We start from the raw sequence: 17510 nt of genomic DNA on the forward strand, positions 1-17510 counted from the left end.
AGAGCCCCCTTGCACTGAGCCAGAAGGGTTCAGGCAGTGGGGGGCCCTGAGGAGGGGAGGGGGGGAGCTGGCTGGGGACACACGAGGCCTGTGGGAGCTCTGCCCCTGGGGCTTGTGGGGCTCAGCCCCACAGAGGGAATCCAGCTCTATGGATGGGGGGGGCTCAGTCCCACCCCAACCCCACAGATGGGGAGCCCAGCCCCAGCCCCATGGATGGGGAGCTTATCCCCACGGATGCGGGCCTTTAGGTCCCACCCAGCCCCACAGATGGAGATGGGTAGCAGGATCCCACCTCCCTGCCCTCCCTGCATGTGAGGCCTAAAGGGGGACAAGGGAGCAGGGCCCCACCATGGCACCGCCGTGGAGCACAGCCACCTCCAGGACCCATCCTGCCCCACGGTGGGGCAGAGTTTCCGCTGGGACCCACCCTCTCTCCCTGCCGTGGGGCACAGCCACTCCCAGGACCTGTCCCGCCCTGCAGTGGGGCATAGCCACCCCTGGGACCCCCATCCCACCCTGCCATGGGGCACAGACTCCACCAAGGCCTCCACCCCATCCCACCATGCGGCACAGCCAGTCCCCGGCTCCCCCATTCCCACCCTGCTGTGGGGCACGGCTGCCCCATGGACGCCCATGTCGTGGGTGCCCTGCCCTACAGGTCCCACGTGCTCAGCGGGTCCCCGTTGCGCTCAGACCGCGGCCATGGTTTATTGTCCCACCCGCGCTACATCCTAGGCTGGCCAGGGCCCCCGGCCCCCAGCGCAGTGCCGGCCCCACGGTGGGGGCAGCTGGGGGATAACTGGGGGGCAGCCGGGGGTCCTGGGGGCTGGGGCAGTGCCAGAGCCCCTCAGCTGGGGCCGACCTGGCTGGAGGACACAGAGGAAACCTCGGTGCGCTGGGCCGAGCTGGACACGTCGGAGTCGTCTGACATGGGCCGCCCGCACACCGTCTCCATGATGCAGGCGCGGAACTGCGGGGACACAGGTGACATGGGGTCACACGAGAGGGGACAGCTCAGCCTGGAGGTCCCACTGGTCCTGTGTCTGGCCCTGGCACTGTCCTCACACCCTCAGGTGCCACATTGGCCCTATCTCCTGTCCCTGGGGTCATGGTACGCCCAGTCGTGCAAGTGTTCCCGGATGCGCCATCTCCAGGTGTCCCTGGTCCCCCAGTGTCCTTGGGCACCCCTGTATGTCCCCACTGCCCCAACGTCCTGGGGTGTCCCCATCTTCTCTGTGTCCCCCTTGCCAATGTCATCCCTTTATCCTGAGGTGTCCCCTCACATGGGTATCCCTGGGTGTCCCCATGCTTGGGTCTCCCTGAGTGTCCCAGGTCCTCAGATATCCTTGGGCACCCCGGATGCCCCCATCACCAGGTGTCCCTGGGTGTCCTCTTTGCCCACGTGTCCTGGGTGTCCCCCTGCCCGTGTCTCTGGGGGTGTCCCCGGTCGCTGTTGTCACCTGTTTGTTCATGAAGCAGTAGATGATGGGGTTGTAGACGCAGGAGCTCTTGGAGAAGAAGGCAGGGATGGTGACGAGGCGCAGGTCGATGCCGTGCTCGCGGTTGTTCACCATGTACATGGCCAGCGCCGCGTAGGGGACGTAGCACATGCAGAAGGACCCCACCATGACCACGACCATGCGCGACACCTCCCGCTCGGCCTTCTGCGTCGTGGCCGACTCCTGCTGCTGCGCCGCCACCTGTGCCAGGGACAGGGACACCTTGGGCCTGCCCGGGCTGCTGGCCCCCTGCCCATCCCCTGTGCAGCCCCCTGACCCCTGCCCATCCTCCTGCCTGCGCTCCTGCCCAATCTCCTGTCCAAGTAATCTCCCCTCCCTTCCTGCATCCCTTCATCCCTCCAGTCACCTCTCCCTCCCTCCTGCTTCCCATCCTGCTCTCCCTCCCTCCTGCTCCCCATCCTGCCCTCCCTCCCTCCTTGCTCCCAGTCAATTCTCCATCTCTCCATCCCTTGTTCTCTCCCTCCCTCCCTCTCTCCCTCCTGCCCCCCAGCCCCTCTCCACTCTCTGTCCCTCGCTTTCAGCCACAGGTGTGCCTGACCCCCATGCCCCCCGTGTCCCCGGGACTCACGGCCCGCAGGGCGCTGAGCAGCTGGGAGTAGGAGAAGATGATGAGGGAGAGGGGGACGATGAAGCAGAAGATGAAGAGGAACCAGGTGTAGTACTCGCTCTTGTACTTGGTGCCCACCGTGTACCAGTCAGGGCCGCAGGAGCACTGCAGTCCCTCGGGGATGTACCTGCAGAGCTGTGCTCAGCCCCCGCTCTGCACCGTGGGGCACCGCCACAGCACCCCGTGGCACTTCTGGTGCCTCAAGGAGTCACCTGGCACCCCCATGGCACCCCCATGACCCCCCACTTGCCACTCTGTTCCACCCCCTGCCCCCCACGCCCGCTGTGTTCCCACCTGCTCCAGCCGAAGAAGGGGGGGATGGCGACACCGACGCCGATGATCCAGGTGGCCGCCACGACCAGCAGCGCGTGGCGGGAGTTGAAGCGGAAGTTGCCGAAGGGTTTGCAGATGACGATGTAGCGCTCGAAGGCCAGGAAGGCCAAGGACCACCCTGTCACCAGCCCTGGGGGAACAAGGCCACCACTGGCCTCACACAACCGCCCGTGGCCACCAGGGCTAGGGCTCACCGCAATTCCCACAGCCCCCCAGGCCAGCGGGTCGCCCCAAGTCCTATGACCCCAGTAGAATGTAGGAATCACCCCTCCCTTCAGGCCTCAGTGGTCGCCCCAGCTCCTCCAGCCACAACAGATCACAGGGCTCTACCCTACCCGTGGCCCTTACCCATCTTGCCACCTTCAGCCCCACCAGACCACAATGATCACCCCAACTTCCCCAGCCCCAGAAGAACATGATGGTCACCCCCACTTCCAGCTCCACCAGACCCCAGTGGTCACCCTAACTCCTATAGTCCCACCAGACTACAGTGGTCAGCTCCTAAAGGTCCAGAAGGTCACCCCAATGCCTGCACCCCAGCAGCCCGTGGCGGTCACCCCAACTCCTAAAGCCTTAGCAGAACGTGGTGGTCATGATACCTTGAGCCCTACCAGACCGTGGTGGTCACCCCAACTCCCACAGCCCCAGGAGATCACTGTGGCCACCTCTGGCCCCAGTAGCCCCCAGTGGTCACTCCATCGTCTCTGGCCGCAGCAGCCTGAGTGCCCCCGTGGTCCCCTCGTACCTCCGGTGGCCCCTGCAAAGCCCTCAAAGGCACACATGTGCTTCCCGAAGACAAAGTATCCCTGGGAGCTGGCCACGAAGACGGTGAAGATGCAGAAGACGCAGCACATGAGGCCGCTGACGGAGATGTTCACCAGGATGTAGTTGAGCGGCTGCCGCAGCTTCTTGTACTTGATGGTGACGATGAGGACGATGGCGTTCAGGGGCGTGCCCGCCACGAACACCAAGCCCATGAAGATGGTCTGCAGGTAGAAGGCCCACATGGGCGCGATGTGGTACTGGGGCCCATCCCAGGGCCCCACCGACGACTGGTTCTTGAACAGGTAGAACTCTTCCTCGTCCATGGCAGCGGTGGCGGGGGGGGGGGGGGCACCCACCCCCCTGATATACCCTGTGCCCCCAAAGCTGCTTAGGGGGGATCAGGGCTCAGCCCGGCCAAACTTGGGGATTAGGGTGGGCTAAACCGGGCTCAGCCCCTAATCGGCCCTCTGAGCCGGGTCGAGCCGATTGCCGGTGCTCTGGAGGATTTGGTGGGGGGGGGGGCAGAAGGGCTCCCCCTAACATCTGGGTATGGGGAGGGTCCCCAGGGGTCTCCAAGCTTGATCCTGCTCCTCCTGAGGTGTTCAGGTGTCCCCAGGTGTTGCCAAGCCCAAGTCTTGGTCCCACCACAACAGTCAGAGGTCCCCAGCCTTAGTCCTGATCCCACCAGGGTCCTCAGTGTGACCCAGGGGTCCCCGAGCTCTGTCCTGGTCACCCCCAGAATCGCCAGGTGTCCCCAAGTGTCCCCAGGTGTCTCCAGCCTTGATCCCACTCCCCCAGGATGCCCCGGCCCTGGATGCTTTGGGAAGAACTCGGAGTTTCCTCATGAGCTCATCTGCTGCCCCCCACCCCAGCACCCCAGGGTGTCTCCCCCCTCCAGCGATGTCCCCAGTTCTGGGCTTGGGGGATCCCTGTGCTGGGGAGACCCCAGGTGAGGTGGGGGAGTCTGGGGGTATCAAGGGGTGGGTGGAAAGATGGGGGGGGGCACTGCTTGAGGTGGGGTGTCTGAGAGGGGGTGTTCATTTTGGGGGGTGCAGTGCCCGGGGGTCATTGATGGGGGGGTCACTTTGGGGGTGCGCTGCTGGGACTCGAATCCCAGAAAACTCCCGGTGTTTCCTGCCCTCCCTCCCCCCTCTTCCCCCCCCCAGCCTGTGGCACCCCCGGGGAACAGGAAGGATGAGCAGAAGCTGCTTAGGGGGGATTACAGGACCCCCCCCCGGGCTGGGGGCGCCTATAAAGGCCGGTGCAGGGACTGCACTGTGGCACCCGGGGACCCCCAGGGAAGGGAGAGCTCAGCTGAGGGGAGGGGGACACCTCCAGGGAACGCGGTGCCCTGGGGAGCGTGTGTGGGGTGCCCACCCTGGGGGTACCCCAGGGCACCCTGCGCTTCTGTCCAGCTCTGGGGCAGAGATGGGGCCAGGGGGGCTCAGGGACGGGCCAGGGATGGGGCCAGGGGAGGAGCAGGGGGATTGGGTGAGCTGAACCCCCAGCCCATGTTTTACTGGGCTGTACTGGGCTGTACTGGATGATATTGGCCTGTATTGTACTGGTTTGTACTGGGCTGCACTGGGCTGTACTGCACCGCATTGTGCCATGGGATTGTACTGTGTCCTATTGGCTTGTACTGGGTCTGGTCATACTGTACCAGGCTGTACTGGGCTCAGCAGGGCCATACTGGCCTGTACTGGGCTGTACTGGGTAAGGTCAGCTCTGCTGGTGCTCTCCTGGGCATCCCCATGGAGGGGCACCCCCAGATGGGTGCCACAGGGTGGCGACCCGGGGGACAGACACCCCACAAAGGGTCCCCCCACCATGTCCCCGTGGAGCTGCAGTCACTGTGGACACTGAGGCCAGGGAGCTGCGGGGGGGGGACAGCGCAGGGGGTGTGGGGCCACGGCAGAGCTGGGGCACGGTGGGAGCTGCCAGCCTGGAGGTTTGGGGTGCCCATTCCTGGAGGTGTCCAAGGGAGGCCTGGAGGTGGCACTCAGGGCTCCGGGACAAGGAGGGGTCAGGCACAGCTTGGACTGGATGGGCTGGGAGGGCTTTTCCAGCCTCAGGGATTCTGTGGTTGGGTGATTCTGGAACGGCGGATGAAGCAGGGAAGTGAGTCGGGGGTGCTGCTGAGCAGCCGCTCCCCCGCGGCAGCAGGAGGTGCTGGGCGTGAAGCTCCGGGGGCTGCCAGCCCTGCCAGGACCCCCAGCACCTACCAGCGCCCAGCACCAAGCCCCCAGCACCCACTGGTGCCGGCAGCACCCACTGGTACGAGGAGCACCACCTCCAAACGGGACCCATGGCCCCCAGGCCCCCCCGTGCTCTGTCTCCAGCCCCATGGCCCCCGTGGGACTCCCGGGGTCTCCAAGTTGCTGCTCTTGTGCCCTCCTGGGTGTGGCCCCACACATGTCCCTGCTGTCCCCACGGCCACGTTCCCTGTGTCCTACTGACCACGTACCCCTCGTTCTCCTGTCCCTTATGCCCCTCAGCCCTGGCCCCCTTGTCCCCATGGCCACGTCCCCATTGTCCCCCTGTTCCCCTCTCTGTGCCCTCAGGCTGCCGATGGCCCCCTCCCCGTGTCACCCCACCCTGAGGACCCTGAGTGCTTCCAGCCCCAGTGCCCGAGCTGGGGACAGGCTGGGGGACACTGGGCTCAGGGTGTCACCACCGGCAGCAGCGGCTCTGCCCTATGTCGCCTCCCCAGGAGACATTGGCGGGGTCAGGTCCTTTGTCCTCTCATCGTGGCCTTCACCATCATCTTCCTCTGCCCCGGCTGCGGCAGAGCCGAGACCCCGGGGGGCACTGGGCCCCCCTGGGTCCCCCTGACCTGCCCCAGCAGCACCCTGAACCCCCATCCTGGACTGCACTGACCCCCCCCGCAGTGCCCTGACTGCTCAGATCCCACTGCACCACCCTCGACCTCCCCAAACATCCTGACCCCCACCCCAGCCCACCCTGACCCCCCCCCCCAAATCCACTCGCTCCCCTTCCCACACCTGCCATGGGTTTGGGGGTCCTGCTGGGGGACCCTGTCGCGTTTCGCCCCCAACCCCGTTGCGTGCCCCCCCCCGGCCCCCTGCCCCAGCGTATTTTGGGTGATGATGTGTTGGGGGTGCCCCCCCCCGCGTGCCCCCCCGGGTATTTTGGGTGCCGGTGCGTGGCTCTGACTCGGCAGATTATTTTTAGGTGTTGGCGCAGGCGCCACCGCGTCACCCCCCCCACGTCACCCCCCCACGTCACCCCTTGTCACCCGTTGTCACCTCGGGGTGCACCCGCACCACCCCCCCCCCCCCCCCCCCCCCCGTTCCCTTGGAAGCTTCCAGGGCAGGCACCGGAACAGGGGGAACACGATACTCCCCAAATCGCCCCCCCCAAAAGGACCCAGATGTGGGTCACACAAGTGTCCCCCCCGCCCCTCCCAAGGGTGTTGAGGAGGCCTCGGGTGTCTGGAAGGGGGGGAGACACAAGAGAGATTCGGGGGGCAGAGGGGCTCAGGGTGCACCCCAAATATGACCGAACCCCCTCCCCAGGCATGTGCCACTGCCGTGGGAAACTGAGGCACGGCCAGGGGGACCCCACGGCTGGAATCACTGGGGGAGAGTGGGCGCAACCAGGGGGGGCCGGGTGGGGGTTCCACGGCGGGGGTGATTCTGGGGGGGTCCCAGTGGGCTTCCCCGGAGGGAATCCTGGGAGGGTTTGTGAGATCTTGGTTGTGCCCCTCGGGGTTGGGGGAGAGTTTTTATGTGTTTTTCAGGGGTTCCCAAGGGGGAAAGGATGAGTGAGGGGGTTCCGAGTAAGTTTGGGGGGCGTCTTTGGGGGGGTTTTGGGGTGCGTTGTGCTGTGGGGTGCCTGGGGTGTTTGGGTATCAAGGTACAGGTGTATCAGGATTACAGGGTGTTGGGGTGCCTGGCCTATAGGGTGCTGAGGTTTTGGGGTGTCGAGGTTGCAGGTATTTGGGATTATTGGGGGTGGATTCTGGATTTTGGGGTGCTAGAGTTTCGGGGGTGTCTGGGTGCCGGGATTTGGGGGTACCAGTGTTTCAGTGTAGAGAGGCTGGGGTACCTGGGGGCCGAGGTTTGGGGGTGCTGAGGTTTGAGGGTGCCGAAGTTTAGGCGTGGCAGTGGTTCAGTGTGCAAAGGTTGGGGGTGCCAGTGCCTGGGGGCAGGGGGTTCCGAGGTGCCAGACTTTAGGTGTTTGTGACACTGGACTTCAGAGAATTTGGGGAGTTTTGGGGTGTTGGGGTGCCAGTGTTTGGGAGTTGGTGGGTGCCGGCGTTTAGGGGTGCTTTGTTTGTGAGTGTCGGTGTTTTGGTGGGCCCGTGTTTGAGGTTACAGAGGTTTTAGGGATGTCAGAGATTTAGGGGTGCTGATGTGTGTGCGTTTTTGGAACTGCCAGTGTTTGGGGGTTTCGGGAGTGCCGCGGTTTGGGGGAGCCTTGGTCCGGGAGTGCTGAAGTCGGGGGCTCCAGGGTGCGCTGGGATCCGAGGTTTCGGGAGGTGCTGGATTCCGGGTGCCGGAGTGCGAGGTTTGAGGGGTGCCGGAGTCCGGGGGTCCGAGGTTTGGGGAGTGCCGAAGTGCGGCGGTTTCGGGGGTGCCGGTGTCTGGGGGTCCGGGTGTGAGGGCGGGGCTGTAAATAGCGACGGCCGGGCCCCCCACCCCCGGCCGGTCGGGCGGTCTTTCCGTCCCTCCTGCTCGGTCCCTCCCCGGGACGGGGCGGGCCGGGCCGGGGCAGCGCTTAAAGCCGCCGCCGCCCCCGGCCCCGCCACTTGCCGCCGTCGCCCCTGGCCCAGGAACGCTCCTGGGACTTATCGCGAACATAGAGGAGCTCGCCGCGAGCCGCCGCTCCGGGAACTAATCGGGAACCGACCCGGGAACCTACCGGACCCCCCAGCCCTCCGGGACCCGCCGCTCCGCTCCGGGAACCCACCGGGAACCAACCCCACCACCGGGAACTTGCGCCGGGACAGACCCAGGACACCAGCCCCCGAGCCCGGGAACAGGGACCCCCAGCCAGGACACCGGTACCGAGCAGCGAACCCCTCTCGGGACACCGGCACTGAGACGGGACCCCGTCCGCAGGCACCCGTACTGACGCCGGGAACCGGGACCCTCCCTGGGCACCGGGACTGACCGAGGACACCGTCCCCCATCGCCGGGAACTGGGACCCCATCCAGGACACAGACACCCACCCGGGCCCCCACCCAGCAACCGGGACTGACCCAGGACGCCACCCCCCATCGCCGGGACCCCATAGCGGGCACCAGCACCCACCCAGGGCCCCACCCGGGACACCAGCTCTGACCCAGGACACCGTCCCCAACCCAGGACACCGTCCCCCAGTGCCAGCTTTGCCACCGGGACACAGAACCCCCACCCCGGGCACCCACAGGACACCAATACCGATTTGGGACCCACACCCACGGTACCGGGATCCCTTCAGGACACTGGGACTGACCCACGACCCCCACCCAGCACCAGAAGTGACCCAGTGCTTCCCCCTCCCCCCCTACCCACTCAGGACCCTCCACACCACCCAGGAACCCCCCTGCCCATCGAGGACCCCCCGAGCCCTCCAGGATGAACTCTACTTACGAGGCAGCACCGGGTGAGGACCCCGAGGAGCTCCCGGCCACCGAGAAGGACCTTGCGGAGGACGCGCCCTGGAAGAAGATCCAGCAGAACACGTTCACGCGCTGGTGCAATGAGCACCTCAAGTGTGTGCAGAAGCGGATCGTGGACCTGCAGCGCGACCTGAGCGACGGGCTGCGCCTCATCGCGCTGCTCGAGGTGCTCAGCCAGAAGAAGATGGGGCGCAAGCACCACCCGCGCCCCAACTTCCGCCAGATGAAGCTGGAGAACGTCTCGGTGGCCCTCGAGTTCCTGGAGCGGGAGCACATCAAGCTCGTGTCCATCGGTGGGTGTGCAAGGGGAGCAGTGTCCGTGGGTGGGTGGGCAAAGGGCGGGTGAGGGGGAAAGGGGAATGGGAACGGTGCTGGGGGGTGGAAGGGGAGTGGGAACGGCATGTGCAAGGGCAGGGGCAGCGCTGGTGCAGTGGAAAGAGGGTACAGAGCGAGGATGAGGCTGGCGGTGAGCGTGCCAGGGCAAATGGGAATGAGGAATGAGTGTGCAAGGGTGGGCGTGATGGGGGGATGTGAAATTGAGGGTGAGTGTACGAGGGCAGGGGTGGACAAGTGAGGAGGTGGATGAGTGTGTAAAGGGAGGTCATGGATGAGTGTGAATAGGGTGAGAGTGCAAGGGTGGGGAATGGAGGAGTGGGAGTGGAGGATGAGTGTGCAAGGGGCATGATGGACAAATGAGGATGGGGCCGTGGGTGAGTGTGCAAGAGTAGTAGGGTGATGGATGAATGGGAACGGAGGATGTGTGCAAGAGTGAGGCCGATGGGCAGATGAGAACGGGGATGAATGTGCAAGGGGAGGGGTGACAGGAGCAGGAGCGGGATGAGTGTGCAAGAGCGGTGCAGGAATGGGAGTGGGGGTGAGCGTGCAAGGCTGGAGGGGCTGCGGGCGAGCGAGCAAGGGGTGAGTGTGCGGGGGCGGCGCGGTCTGCGGGCCCGACCCCGCGCAGGGCGTGCGGAGCGGGGGGGTCCGGCCCGTGCAGGGCCGTGCAGGGGGGCTGAGCTCACGCTTGGCTCGGGGCCGGGGCGCTGAGCTCACGCGCGGGGGGGCCCGGCCCGCACACGCACCCACCCCTCGCAGGGCCTCAGCGCCCACCCCCACCCGACAGCTGCAGGGTGACCCCCCCGGCACGGGGGGAGGGTTTGTTGCGGCCCCCCCAGCACACACGTCCGTGCGCGGCCCCCCTCGCACGCCCGGACCCGGGGGGTGCGAGAGCCCCTCCCGCGGTGTCAGCTCCGCCTCCCACGCGTGTCTTTGCCCCCTCCCGGGACCTCCCCCCCCCCCCCCGAGATGTGACCCCAAGTTTGGGACCTCCCAGGTGTTGCCCCCCCCCGCCCCCCCGGAGCTCCCGGCGGGGAGGGGTTTGTCCCACATCTCCCCCATTTCCTCCCTGAAACGCGATCGCTCGTGGGGGGAAGTGGCGGGGGAAGGGAGCGGGGGAGGGTCCGCTCCGCAGGGCGGTGGGGGAGGGACCGGGATGCCTCGGGCCCCCCTCCCCCCCCGCGGCCGTCCCCTGCCTCAGTGTCCCCATTCTGGCACTCCAGGAATCCCTTGGGAAGGTCAGGGGTGGGGCATTCAGGGTGCTGCCTTGGGGACCCCCCGGGTGCTGCCAGGGTCGTGCCCCCCCAGGCACTTCCCGGGGGTGCTGGGGTCCCTGCAGGGTGAAGTGCTCGGGATGGGCAGGGGGCAGTGTCCTGGGGTCATCCCTCACTGCTGTGCCCCGGGGTGTCCCCAGGCAGGTGTTGGGGTGCAGGGTCCCGTGCCACTGCCTGGGGTGTCGGGGTGCCCCGAGACGGGTGCTGGGGTCTGCCCCGTTGTGCCGCGGGATGTCGGGGTGTCGGGGGTCCCTGTGGTGGTACTGTGGGGTTTGGGGGTGCCCCAGGCGAGTCCTCCCATTATCCCCCCTTCCCACAGACAGCCGGGACAGGACCCTGAAGCTGATCCCGGGGCTGTCAGGGTGCGGGGATCTCTCCAGCAGGTCCCACAGGATGTCGGGGTGCTCCCGGGGGGAGTGCCGAGGGATATCGGGGTTCAGCCCCTCTGTTTCTCTCCCACAGACAGCAAAGCAATCGTGGACGGGAACCTGAAGCTGATCCTGGGGCTGATCTGGACCCTCATCCTGCACTATTCCATCTCCATGCCTATGTGGGAGGAGGAGGAGGATGACGAAGGCCGCCACCAGACCCCCAAGCAGCGACTGCTGGGCTGGATCCAGCACAAGGTGCCGCAGCTGCCCATCACCAACTTCAACCGTGACTGGCGCGACGGGAAAGCGCTGGGAGCGCTGGTGGACAACTGCGCGCCGGGTGAGGAGCGCGGCGGGGCGGGGACCGTGGGGCGCAGGGGGCGTGGGGGGCACAAATGGGGGGAGAACTGCGCCCCGAGTGAGGGGGGAGTAGGGGGGGTGCGGGGGGCGGGGGTGGGACAGGGGGCGGCTGGCAGGGGCACGGGGGGTACGAGGTGCAGGCTGGCTCGGGGGGCACCGGTGGAGATGCTGGGGGCACCAGGCGCAGAAGGGGGGACGTGCAGGACGGGGGTGCGCCCCTGACCCTTCTGGTCCCCCCAGGTCTGTGCCCAGACTGGGAGAAGTGGGACCCCAACAAGCCGGTGCAGAACGCTCGGGAGGCCATGCAGCAGGCGGACGACTGGCTGGGAGTCCCCCAGGTACGGGCATGGTGGGGGGCACTGCGGGGGCACTGGCACTCACCCAGGTACGGTGCAGGGCAGGAATGGGTGGGGGAGGCACTGGGAGAGGATGCTGGGGGTGCAAGGGCGTGTCTGGGGGGTGTCCTTGGGGATCCACAGGGGTCCCGGGGCATTTGGGGTACCCCATGGCACCTGTGGGTGTGGTAGGAGTGTGACTGTGGGGGTTCCCCAGCAGGGCAAGAAGGGTCTGATGGGTGTTGGGGTCTCAGGAGGGTCAGGCAGGTGTCAGGGGGCCCCTCCTGGTAGTGGGGTGCGTGGTGGGGGGGTTCCCCAGCAGGGTCTGACAGGTGTTGGGCTTCCCCGCCAGGTGATCGCCCCCGAGGAGATCGTGGACCCCAACGTGGACGAGCACTCAGTGATGACGTACCTGTCCCAGTTCCCCAAGGCCAAGCTCCGGCCGGGGGCCCCTGTGCGCCCCCGTCTCCCCGAGCCCGGCCGCGCGCGCGCCTACGGGCCCGGTACGGGGGGCTGAGGGGGCTCGGGGGGCCGTGGGGCAGCTGGGGTCCCAGGACAGGGGGCCAGGAGGGGCTGGAGGTTTGTGTGGGCACCAGGGGGCTGGCACAGATGGGACATGGGACACAAAAGGGGCACAGAGCCCACACAGCGGAGCTCAGGGGCACATGGGGACTGGCACAGGGAGCACACGTGGAGGGTATTGGGTGGGGGACATGGGGGGCTTTGGACCCAGCACACGAGAGTGCCTGGGGGCTATAGCTGTCAGGCCAAGAGAGTAAACTGTGGCCCCCTGCAAGCCCAGGGACCCCTCTCCAATCCTGGGGTGTCACCTGTGCCCAGGGACACCTGAGGGAAACCTCAGGGTCTCCACTCCCCACCCAGGGCTCCCCAAGAGTCCTGCTATGCACAGGGACCCCTCAAAGTCCTATCAGGCTCACCTGCCCATACTCAGGAGGCCACCATTGACACTCTGGACCCCCCTGCTACCACCAAGGACAACCTGGGGCCCCAAAGTCCTGGGGAGATTTGAGGGGCTGGGGCCCCCCTTGACTCCCCCCACCCTGCAGGCATCGAGCCCCAGGGGAATGTGGTGCTGCGCCCTGCCCAGTTCACAGTGGAGACCCTCGAGGCGGGCATGGGCGAGGTCCTGGTCTATGTTGAGGACCCCGAGGGACACACTGAGGAGGTACAGGGGACCCTGGCCCCCCCTCTGGGGGATCCCCCCCATCTCCCTCTCTGGGAGAGGCCCCCCCAGTGCCCCAGCTCTGTGTCACCCCCTTCCCCCGGTTTTGGGGTCTCTTCCCACCGCAGGCCAAGGTGGTCCCCAACAATGACAAGAAACGAACATACAGTGTCACCTACGTCCCCAAGGTCGGGGGGCTGCACAAGGTGAGCACCTTGGTGACCCCCCAAGGCAACCCTTCTGTGACATCCCCCTTGCTACCCTCCCTGCAACACCCCCTGCAACAGCTCCACAACATGCCCCCTGTGACGTCCCCATGGCACCCCCGTGACACCCCCACCCCGTGACACCCCCATGTCTCAGAATGGTGGCTGCCCCTCCCACGCCTCCTTCCCAAGGGGAATGGGGGACACCTGGCACAGTCGGGTTTGGGGGTCCCTAGGGGGTCCCTAAGAATCTCTGGGGGGCTCTCCTTGGGGTCCCTGGGGATGGCACACTGAAGTCTGTGGGGGGAGGTGTTGTAATGGGGGGACCCTGGAGTGTCCTGTTGGGATTCCTGGGTGTCCTATGTATTAGGGTCCCTGGAGGGGACAATAGGGAGTCCTTTGGGGTGGTCACTGCTGAGGGGGATCCTCTTCAGGCTGTCATCCTAGGGGGTGTCCCTGGGGTGTGTGTCACTGCTGTCTCCATGGGGACCCATGGGGGGTTCTTCCTGGGGTGTGGTGCGGCCATGGGGGCCGTGGTCCCCTGACACCCTTGATGTCCCTGTGCCTTCCAGGTGACAGTGCTGTTTGCGGGGCAGAACATTGATGGGAGCCCCTTTGGGGTGACTGTGGGCATGGCCCTGGGCGACGCCAGCAAGGTCACAGCACGCGGCCCCGGCCTGGAGCCTGTGGGCAACGTGGCCAACAAGGCCACCTACTTCGACATCTACACTGCAGGTGGGGGCACCGGGGGGCTGGGGGTCCCTGGGGACATGTCCTTGGGGTGGTGTTGCCATGGCATGGCCAGGTGACTGGGGACATGCCTTCATGGTGGCATTTCCATGGCATGACCCAGAGACTTTGAGGACGTGTCCTTGTGGTGGCTGTGACGTGACTTGCTGGCACTGTCCATGTCCTCATGATGACATGGGGTGGCCTGGTGGCTCTGGGGTTGTGTCCTTGGAGTGGCAGGGCCATGGCATGACCATGGCACGATCTCATGATGGCTTGGGGACACCTCCTTCTCATTCCAGGGCCACAGCATGGCCAGGTGGCTCTGGGGACGTGTCCTCAAGGTGGCCTCGATGTAGCATGACCTGGTGGCTCTGGGGCCACACCTTCATGGTGACGTGGCCATGGGGTGGTCTTATGGTGGCAGGGCCATGGCATGGAAGTGGCACCAAGGCTGTGTCCTTCTTGTGCCATGGCCATGGGTGGTCTGGTGGCTGTGGGGCCATGTTGTCAGGCATGGCTGGGTGACTCTGGGGACATGTCCTCATGGTGGCCTGGCCATGGGACTGAGCACATGTCCTGGTGACGACAGGGGCTGGCTCGGGCGATGTGGGGGTGGTGATCACGGACCCCCAGGGCCGACAGGACACAGTGGAGGTGATGCTGGAGGACAAGGGGGACAACGTGTTCCGCTGCACCTACCGGCCCGTCCTTGAAGGGCCACACACCATCTGTGTCACCTATGCTGGCGCCCAGGTCCCCAGGAGCCCCTTCACTGTCAATGTGGCTGAAGGTGAGGCTCCCTCCTGGGTCCCCACGTGGCTCCATAACATTTGTGGTGACTGTAACTAATGACACCTGTCAGTGGCCCCACGTCACCCAACTGTGACCACGGTGGCCCCAAGGCACCCAGTGGTGAACGTGGTGGTCCATGACACCAATAAGTGACCGTGGGTGAACCTATGGTCCCCTCACACTCCCCGGGGTGTCCCTCTGACACCCCTGTCCCCAGGGTGTCCCCAGGGGTTGGTTTCTTGTGCCCCTGAGTGCCCCATGGCACTCCCCTGTCCCCAGGGCATCCCCAGGGCATCCCCATGGGCCCCTCCCAACCTGGGACACCCCCCCTTCCTGTCCCTGGGGGCTCCCCAGGGTCCCCCTGGTGCCTGGTGGGTGCTAATGGGAGTTTGCAGCCTGCACCCCCTCGGCGGTCCGGGCCACGGGCAGGGGGCTGCAGCCACGGGGGGTCCGAGTGCAGGACGTGGCTGACTTCAAGGTTCTGACGCGGGGCGCGGGCAGCGGGGACCTGCGGGTGACACTGCGGGGACCAGGTACGTGTCACTGAGTGGAGCATGGCGGGGCTGGAAGGGTGAGGGGCCACTGGAAGGATGTGGGGAGGGTCCCACTGGGGGGGCACATGGGGTGAGTGTATGGGTGGGCATCCCCCATGGGGGGATGGATATAGATGGGGGACACCATGGGGGCTCTAGGGGTGGGGGACACCATGGGGGTGGCCGTGGGGAGGTGGGTGCGTGGGCGCGGGTCCCATGAGGTTGTCCACGGAGGTTGGACGGTTGGAGCCAGGCTGGGGTTGACCATGGGTTGGGGGGCACCATGGGAGGTGCACGGCTGCTGGGTGCCCCGGGGGTGGGTGCCCCATCTGCCCCCCTCCCACAGGGGGCACGGAGGAGCCGGTGACAGTGCGGGATGTCGGTGACGGCGTCTACGAGTGCGAGTACGTGCCCCGGGTGCCCGGCACCTACCAGGTGTCCATCACCTGGGGTGGCTACGCCATCCCCCGCAGGTCAGTGCCAAGTGCAGGGGTCCCGGCAGGGGGAAGTGAGGGGGGTGGGCTTGTGCGGAAGGGGGGGCAGGGGGGGATGTACAAGCCCCGCTCCTCACTGCCCCTCCACCCTCCCCAGCCCATCTGAGATGCAGACGTCCCACGGGGGTGGGGGCTTTTGGGGAATGGGGGGGGTGTGTGTGGGGTACAAGCCCTCCCTCATCCGCCCGAGCCAATCTGAGGTGCAGGTGTCCCCCCAGGGGTGGGAGCTACCTGGGGGGACTGGGGGGTGCAGGTGTGTGCAGGTGTAGTGTAGCCCCCTCCCTCCCATTCCGCCCAGCTCCTTCGAGGTGCAGGTGTGTGAGGGGGTGGGGCTGTACAGGTGTGTTACAGCCCCCCTCACACCTGCCTGTCCCCCCCAGCCCATTCGAGGTGCAGGTGTCCCCTCAGCCAGGGGCACAGAAGGTCCGGGCCTGGGGGCCGGGGCTCGAAGGCGGGGTCGTGGGGCGCCCTGCAGACTTTGTGGTCGAGGCCGTCGGCACTGAAGTGGGGACCCTTGGTGAGCAGGGGGGGACATGGAGGTGGGGGCACTGTGGTGGGGACCCTGGGTGAGCCCTGAAGGGGGGGACATGGGGGCAGGGTCAGTAGCACCGTGGTGGGGACGTGGGGACAGGGCTGGGTGTTGTGTGGTGGGAGCAGTGTGGGGAGCTGTGTGATGGGGACAAGGGCATGAGTGGGTGACACCCTGTTGGGGACATGGGGACAGAATGGGGGGCACCATGAGGCAATGTGGCACTGTGAGGGGTGTCAGCATGGTGGGGACTAGGGCACGGAGTGTGTGAAACCCCACTGGGAACATGGGGACAGGCTGGAGGATGGGCACCACAGTGGGGTCCCCCACTGCTGTGGTGACACAGGCATGCAGAGGTGGTGACATGGGGCAAGTTGGGGGTGGCCCCAGTGGGGTCAGGGGGACATGGGTGGTGCCACCCTGGGGACATGGATCACAGAGAGGGGACAATGGTCTGGGGGTCCCCACTGGGGGGACATAAGGACTTGTTAGGTGTCACCCTGCTGGGGGCACGGGCACAGAGGGAGGACAAGGACAAGGTCTGGGGGCTGTGGCACGGGCACAGGGTAACGGTGGCTGTGGTGCCCCCAGGGTTCTCCATCGAGGGCCCATCCCAGGCGCGCATTGAGTGTGACGACAAGGGCGATGGCTCGTGTGATGTGCGGTACTGGCCCACGGAGCCAGGGCTCTACGCTGTGCACGTGGTCTGTGACGACGAGGACATCCGGGACAGCCCTTTCATGGCTGATATCCGCCCCGCTCCCCCTGACTCCTGGCCCGACAAGGTGCTGCGACCCACGGCAACCCACGGACCCTGTTGTGCCCTTGTGCTCCACAGTGCCCTGCTGTGCTCCATTGCGCCCCTTTACACCTCACCTGTGGGTGCTGGGGGTGCCAGCACCCCACTGCATCCTTCTAACCCCCCCTCTCTACAGGTGAAGGCCTTTGGGCCCGGGCTGGAGCCCACTGGCTGCATCGTGGATCGCCCAGCCGAGTTCACCATTGACGCCCGTGCTGCCGGCAAGGGGCCCCTCAAGCTCTATGCCCAGGTGGGAGCTGTAGGGGCTGCTGGGTGCTCTTGAGTGACATTGGGTGGTGTTGAGCACCTTTGCGTGCTGTTGAACACTGCTGGGTTCCATTTAGTGTTACTGGGCACCATTGGGTGCCCTTGAGCACTATTGGGTGCCCTTGAGCACTATTGGGTGCTGTTGGGCACCGTTGGGCACCCTTGGGTGCCATTGGCCAGCGCCAAGAATGCTGTTGGGCTCCCTCACCTCCCCCCTGCTGCTCACAGGACGCCGAGGGCTTCCCCATTGACATCAAGGTGAAGGACAATGGTGACGGCACCTTCCACTGTGTCTACGTCCCCACCAAGGCCATGAAGCACACAGTCATCGTCGCCTGGGGGGGTGTCAACACCCCCAATAGCCCCTTCCGTGTGGGTGTCATGGGGGCCCATGGGTGCTGGGGTGGCTGTGGGGGTCCCTTGAGGTGTAGGGAGGGGGTGCTA

The 17510-nt window shown here is 66.1% G+C and overlaps 2 protein-coding genes across 4 annotated transcripts in view; one reads left to right on the forward strand and one right to left on the reverse strand.

Annotated features, from left to right (window-relative positions):
- Positions 1-727: 727 nt before the first annotated feature.
- OPN1SW (opsin 1, short wave sensitive) lies at positions 728-9013 on the reverse strand. 2 transcript variants are annotated; one of them, XM_053977087.1, is made up of 7 exons: positions 8986-9013; positions 8827-8894; positions 3206-3446; positions 2422-2590; positions 2089-2254; positions 1461-1700; positions 728-970 (listed from the first exon to the last, which is right to left on the reverse strand). In XM_053977087.1, exons 3-7 carry the CDS (start codon positions 3435-3437, stop codon positions 848-850), a joined length of 930 nt encoding a protein of 309 aa, XP_053833062.1. In that variant the 5' UTR covers positions 3438-3446; positions 8827-8894; positions 8986-9013; the 3' UTR covers positions 728-847. The 2 variants fall into 2 exon arrangements, with proteins under 2 accessions (XP_053833062.1, XP_053833061.1); XM_053977086.1 differs by lacking the exons at positions 8827-8894; positions 8986-9013 and having other exon boundaries at positions 3206-3548.
- Positions 8779-17510, forward strand: part of FLNC (filamin C) — a 28236-nt gene continuing 19504 nt past the window's right edge. For both annotated transcript variants that reach the window (XM_053977055.1, XM_053977056.1), the window contains exons 1-14: positions 8779-9148; positions 10928-11176; positions 11437-11534; positions 11884-12034; positions 12599-12717; positions 12843-12920; positions 13493-13655; positions 14242-14442; positions 14840-14977; positions 15324-15450; positions 15852-15988; positions 16592-16785; positions 16936-17049; positions 17295-17438. In XM_053977055.1, the coding sequence (XP_053833030.1) occupies positions 8812-9148; positions 10928-11176; positions 11437-11534; positions 11884-12034; positions 12599-12717; positions 12843-12920; positions 13493-13655; positions 14242-14442; positions 14840-14977; positions 15324-15450; positions 15852-15988; positions 16592-16785; positions 16936-17049; positions 17295-17438 (2250 nt within the window). In that variant the 5' untranslated portion in view covers positions 8779-8811. The remainder of the gene's footprint in view (positions 9149-10927; positions 11177-11436; positions 11535-11883; positions 12035-12598; positions 12718-12842; positions 12921-13492; positions 13656-14241; positions 14443-14839; positions 14978-15323; positions 15451-15851; positions 15989-16591; positions 16786-16935; positions 17050-17294; positions 17439-17510) is intronic.

The sequence above is a fragment of the Vidua macroura genome, chromosome 5 (assembly GCF_024509145.1).
Source record: "Vidua macroura isolate BioBank_ID:100142 chromosome 5, ASM2450914v1, whole genome shotgun sequence".
Lineage (NCBI taxonomy): Eukaryota > Metazoa > Chordata > Aves > Passeriformes > Viduidae > Vidua > Vidua macroura.

What these genes read in the sequence shown, in the direction of transcription:
- OPN1SW (XM_053977086.1), bottom strand. Translation starts at nt 3,548, where the DNA reads ATGGACGAGGAAGAGTTCTACCTGTTCAAGAACCAGTCGTCGGTGGGG. An exon ending in CTTTGCAGGGGCCACCGGAG is followed by an intron (nt 2,591 to 3,205) that starts GTACGAGGGGAC and finishes TTGTTCCCCCAG; the next exon opens with GGCTGGTGACAGGGTGGTCC. An exon ending in TGCTCAGCGCCCTGCGGGCC is followed by an intron (nt 1,701 to 2,088) that starts GTGAGTCCCGGG and finishes TCCCTGGCACAG; the next exon opens with GTGGCGGCGCAGCAGCAGGA.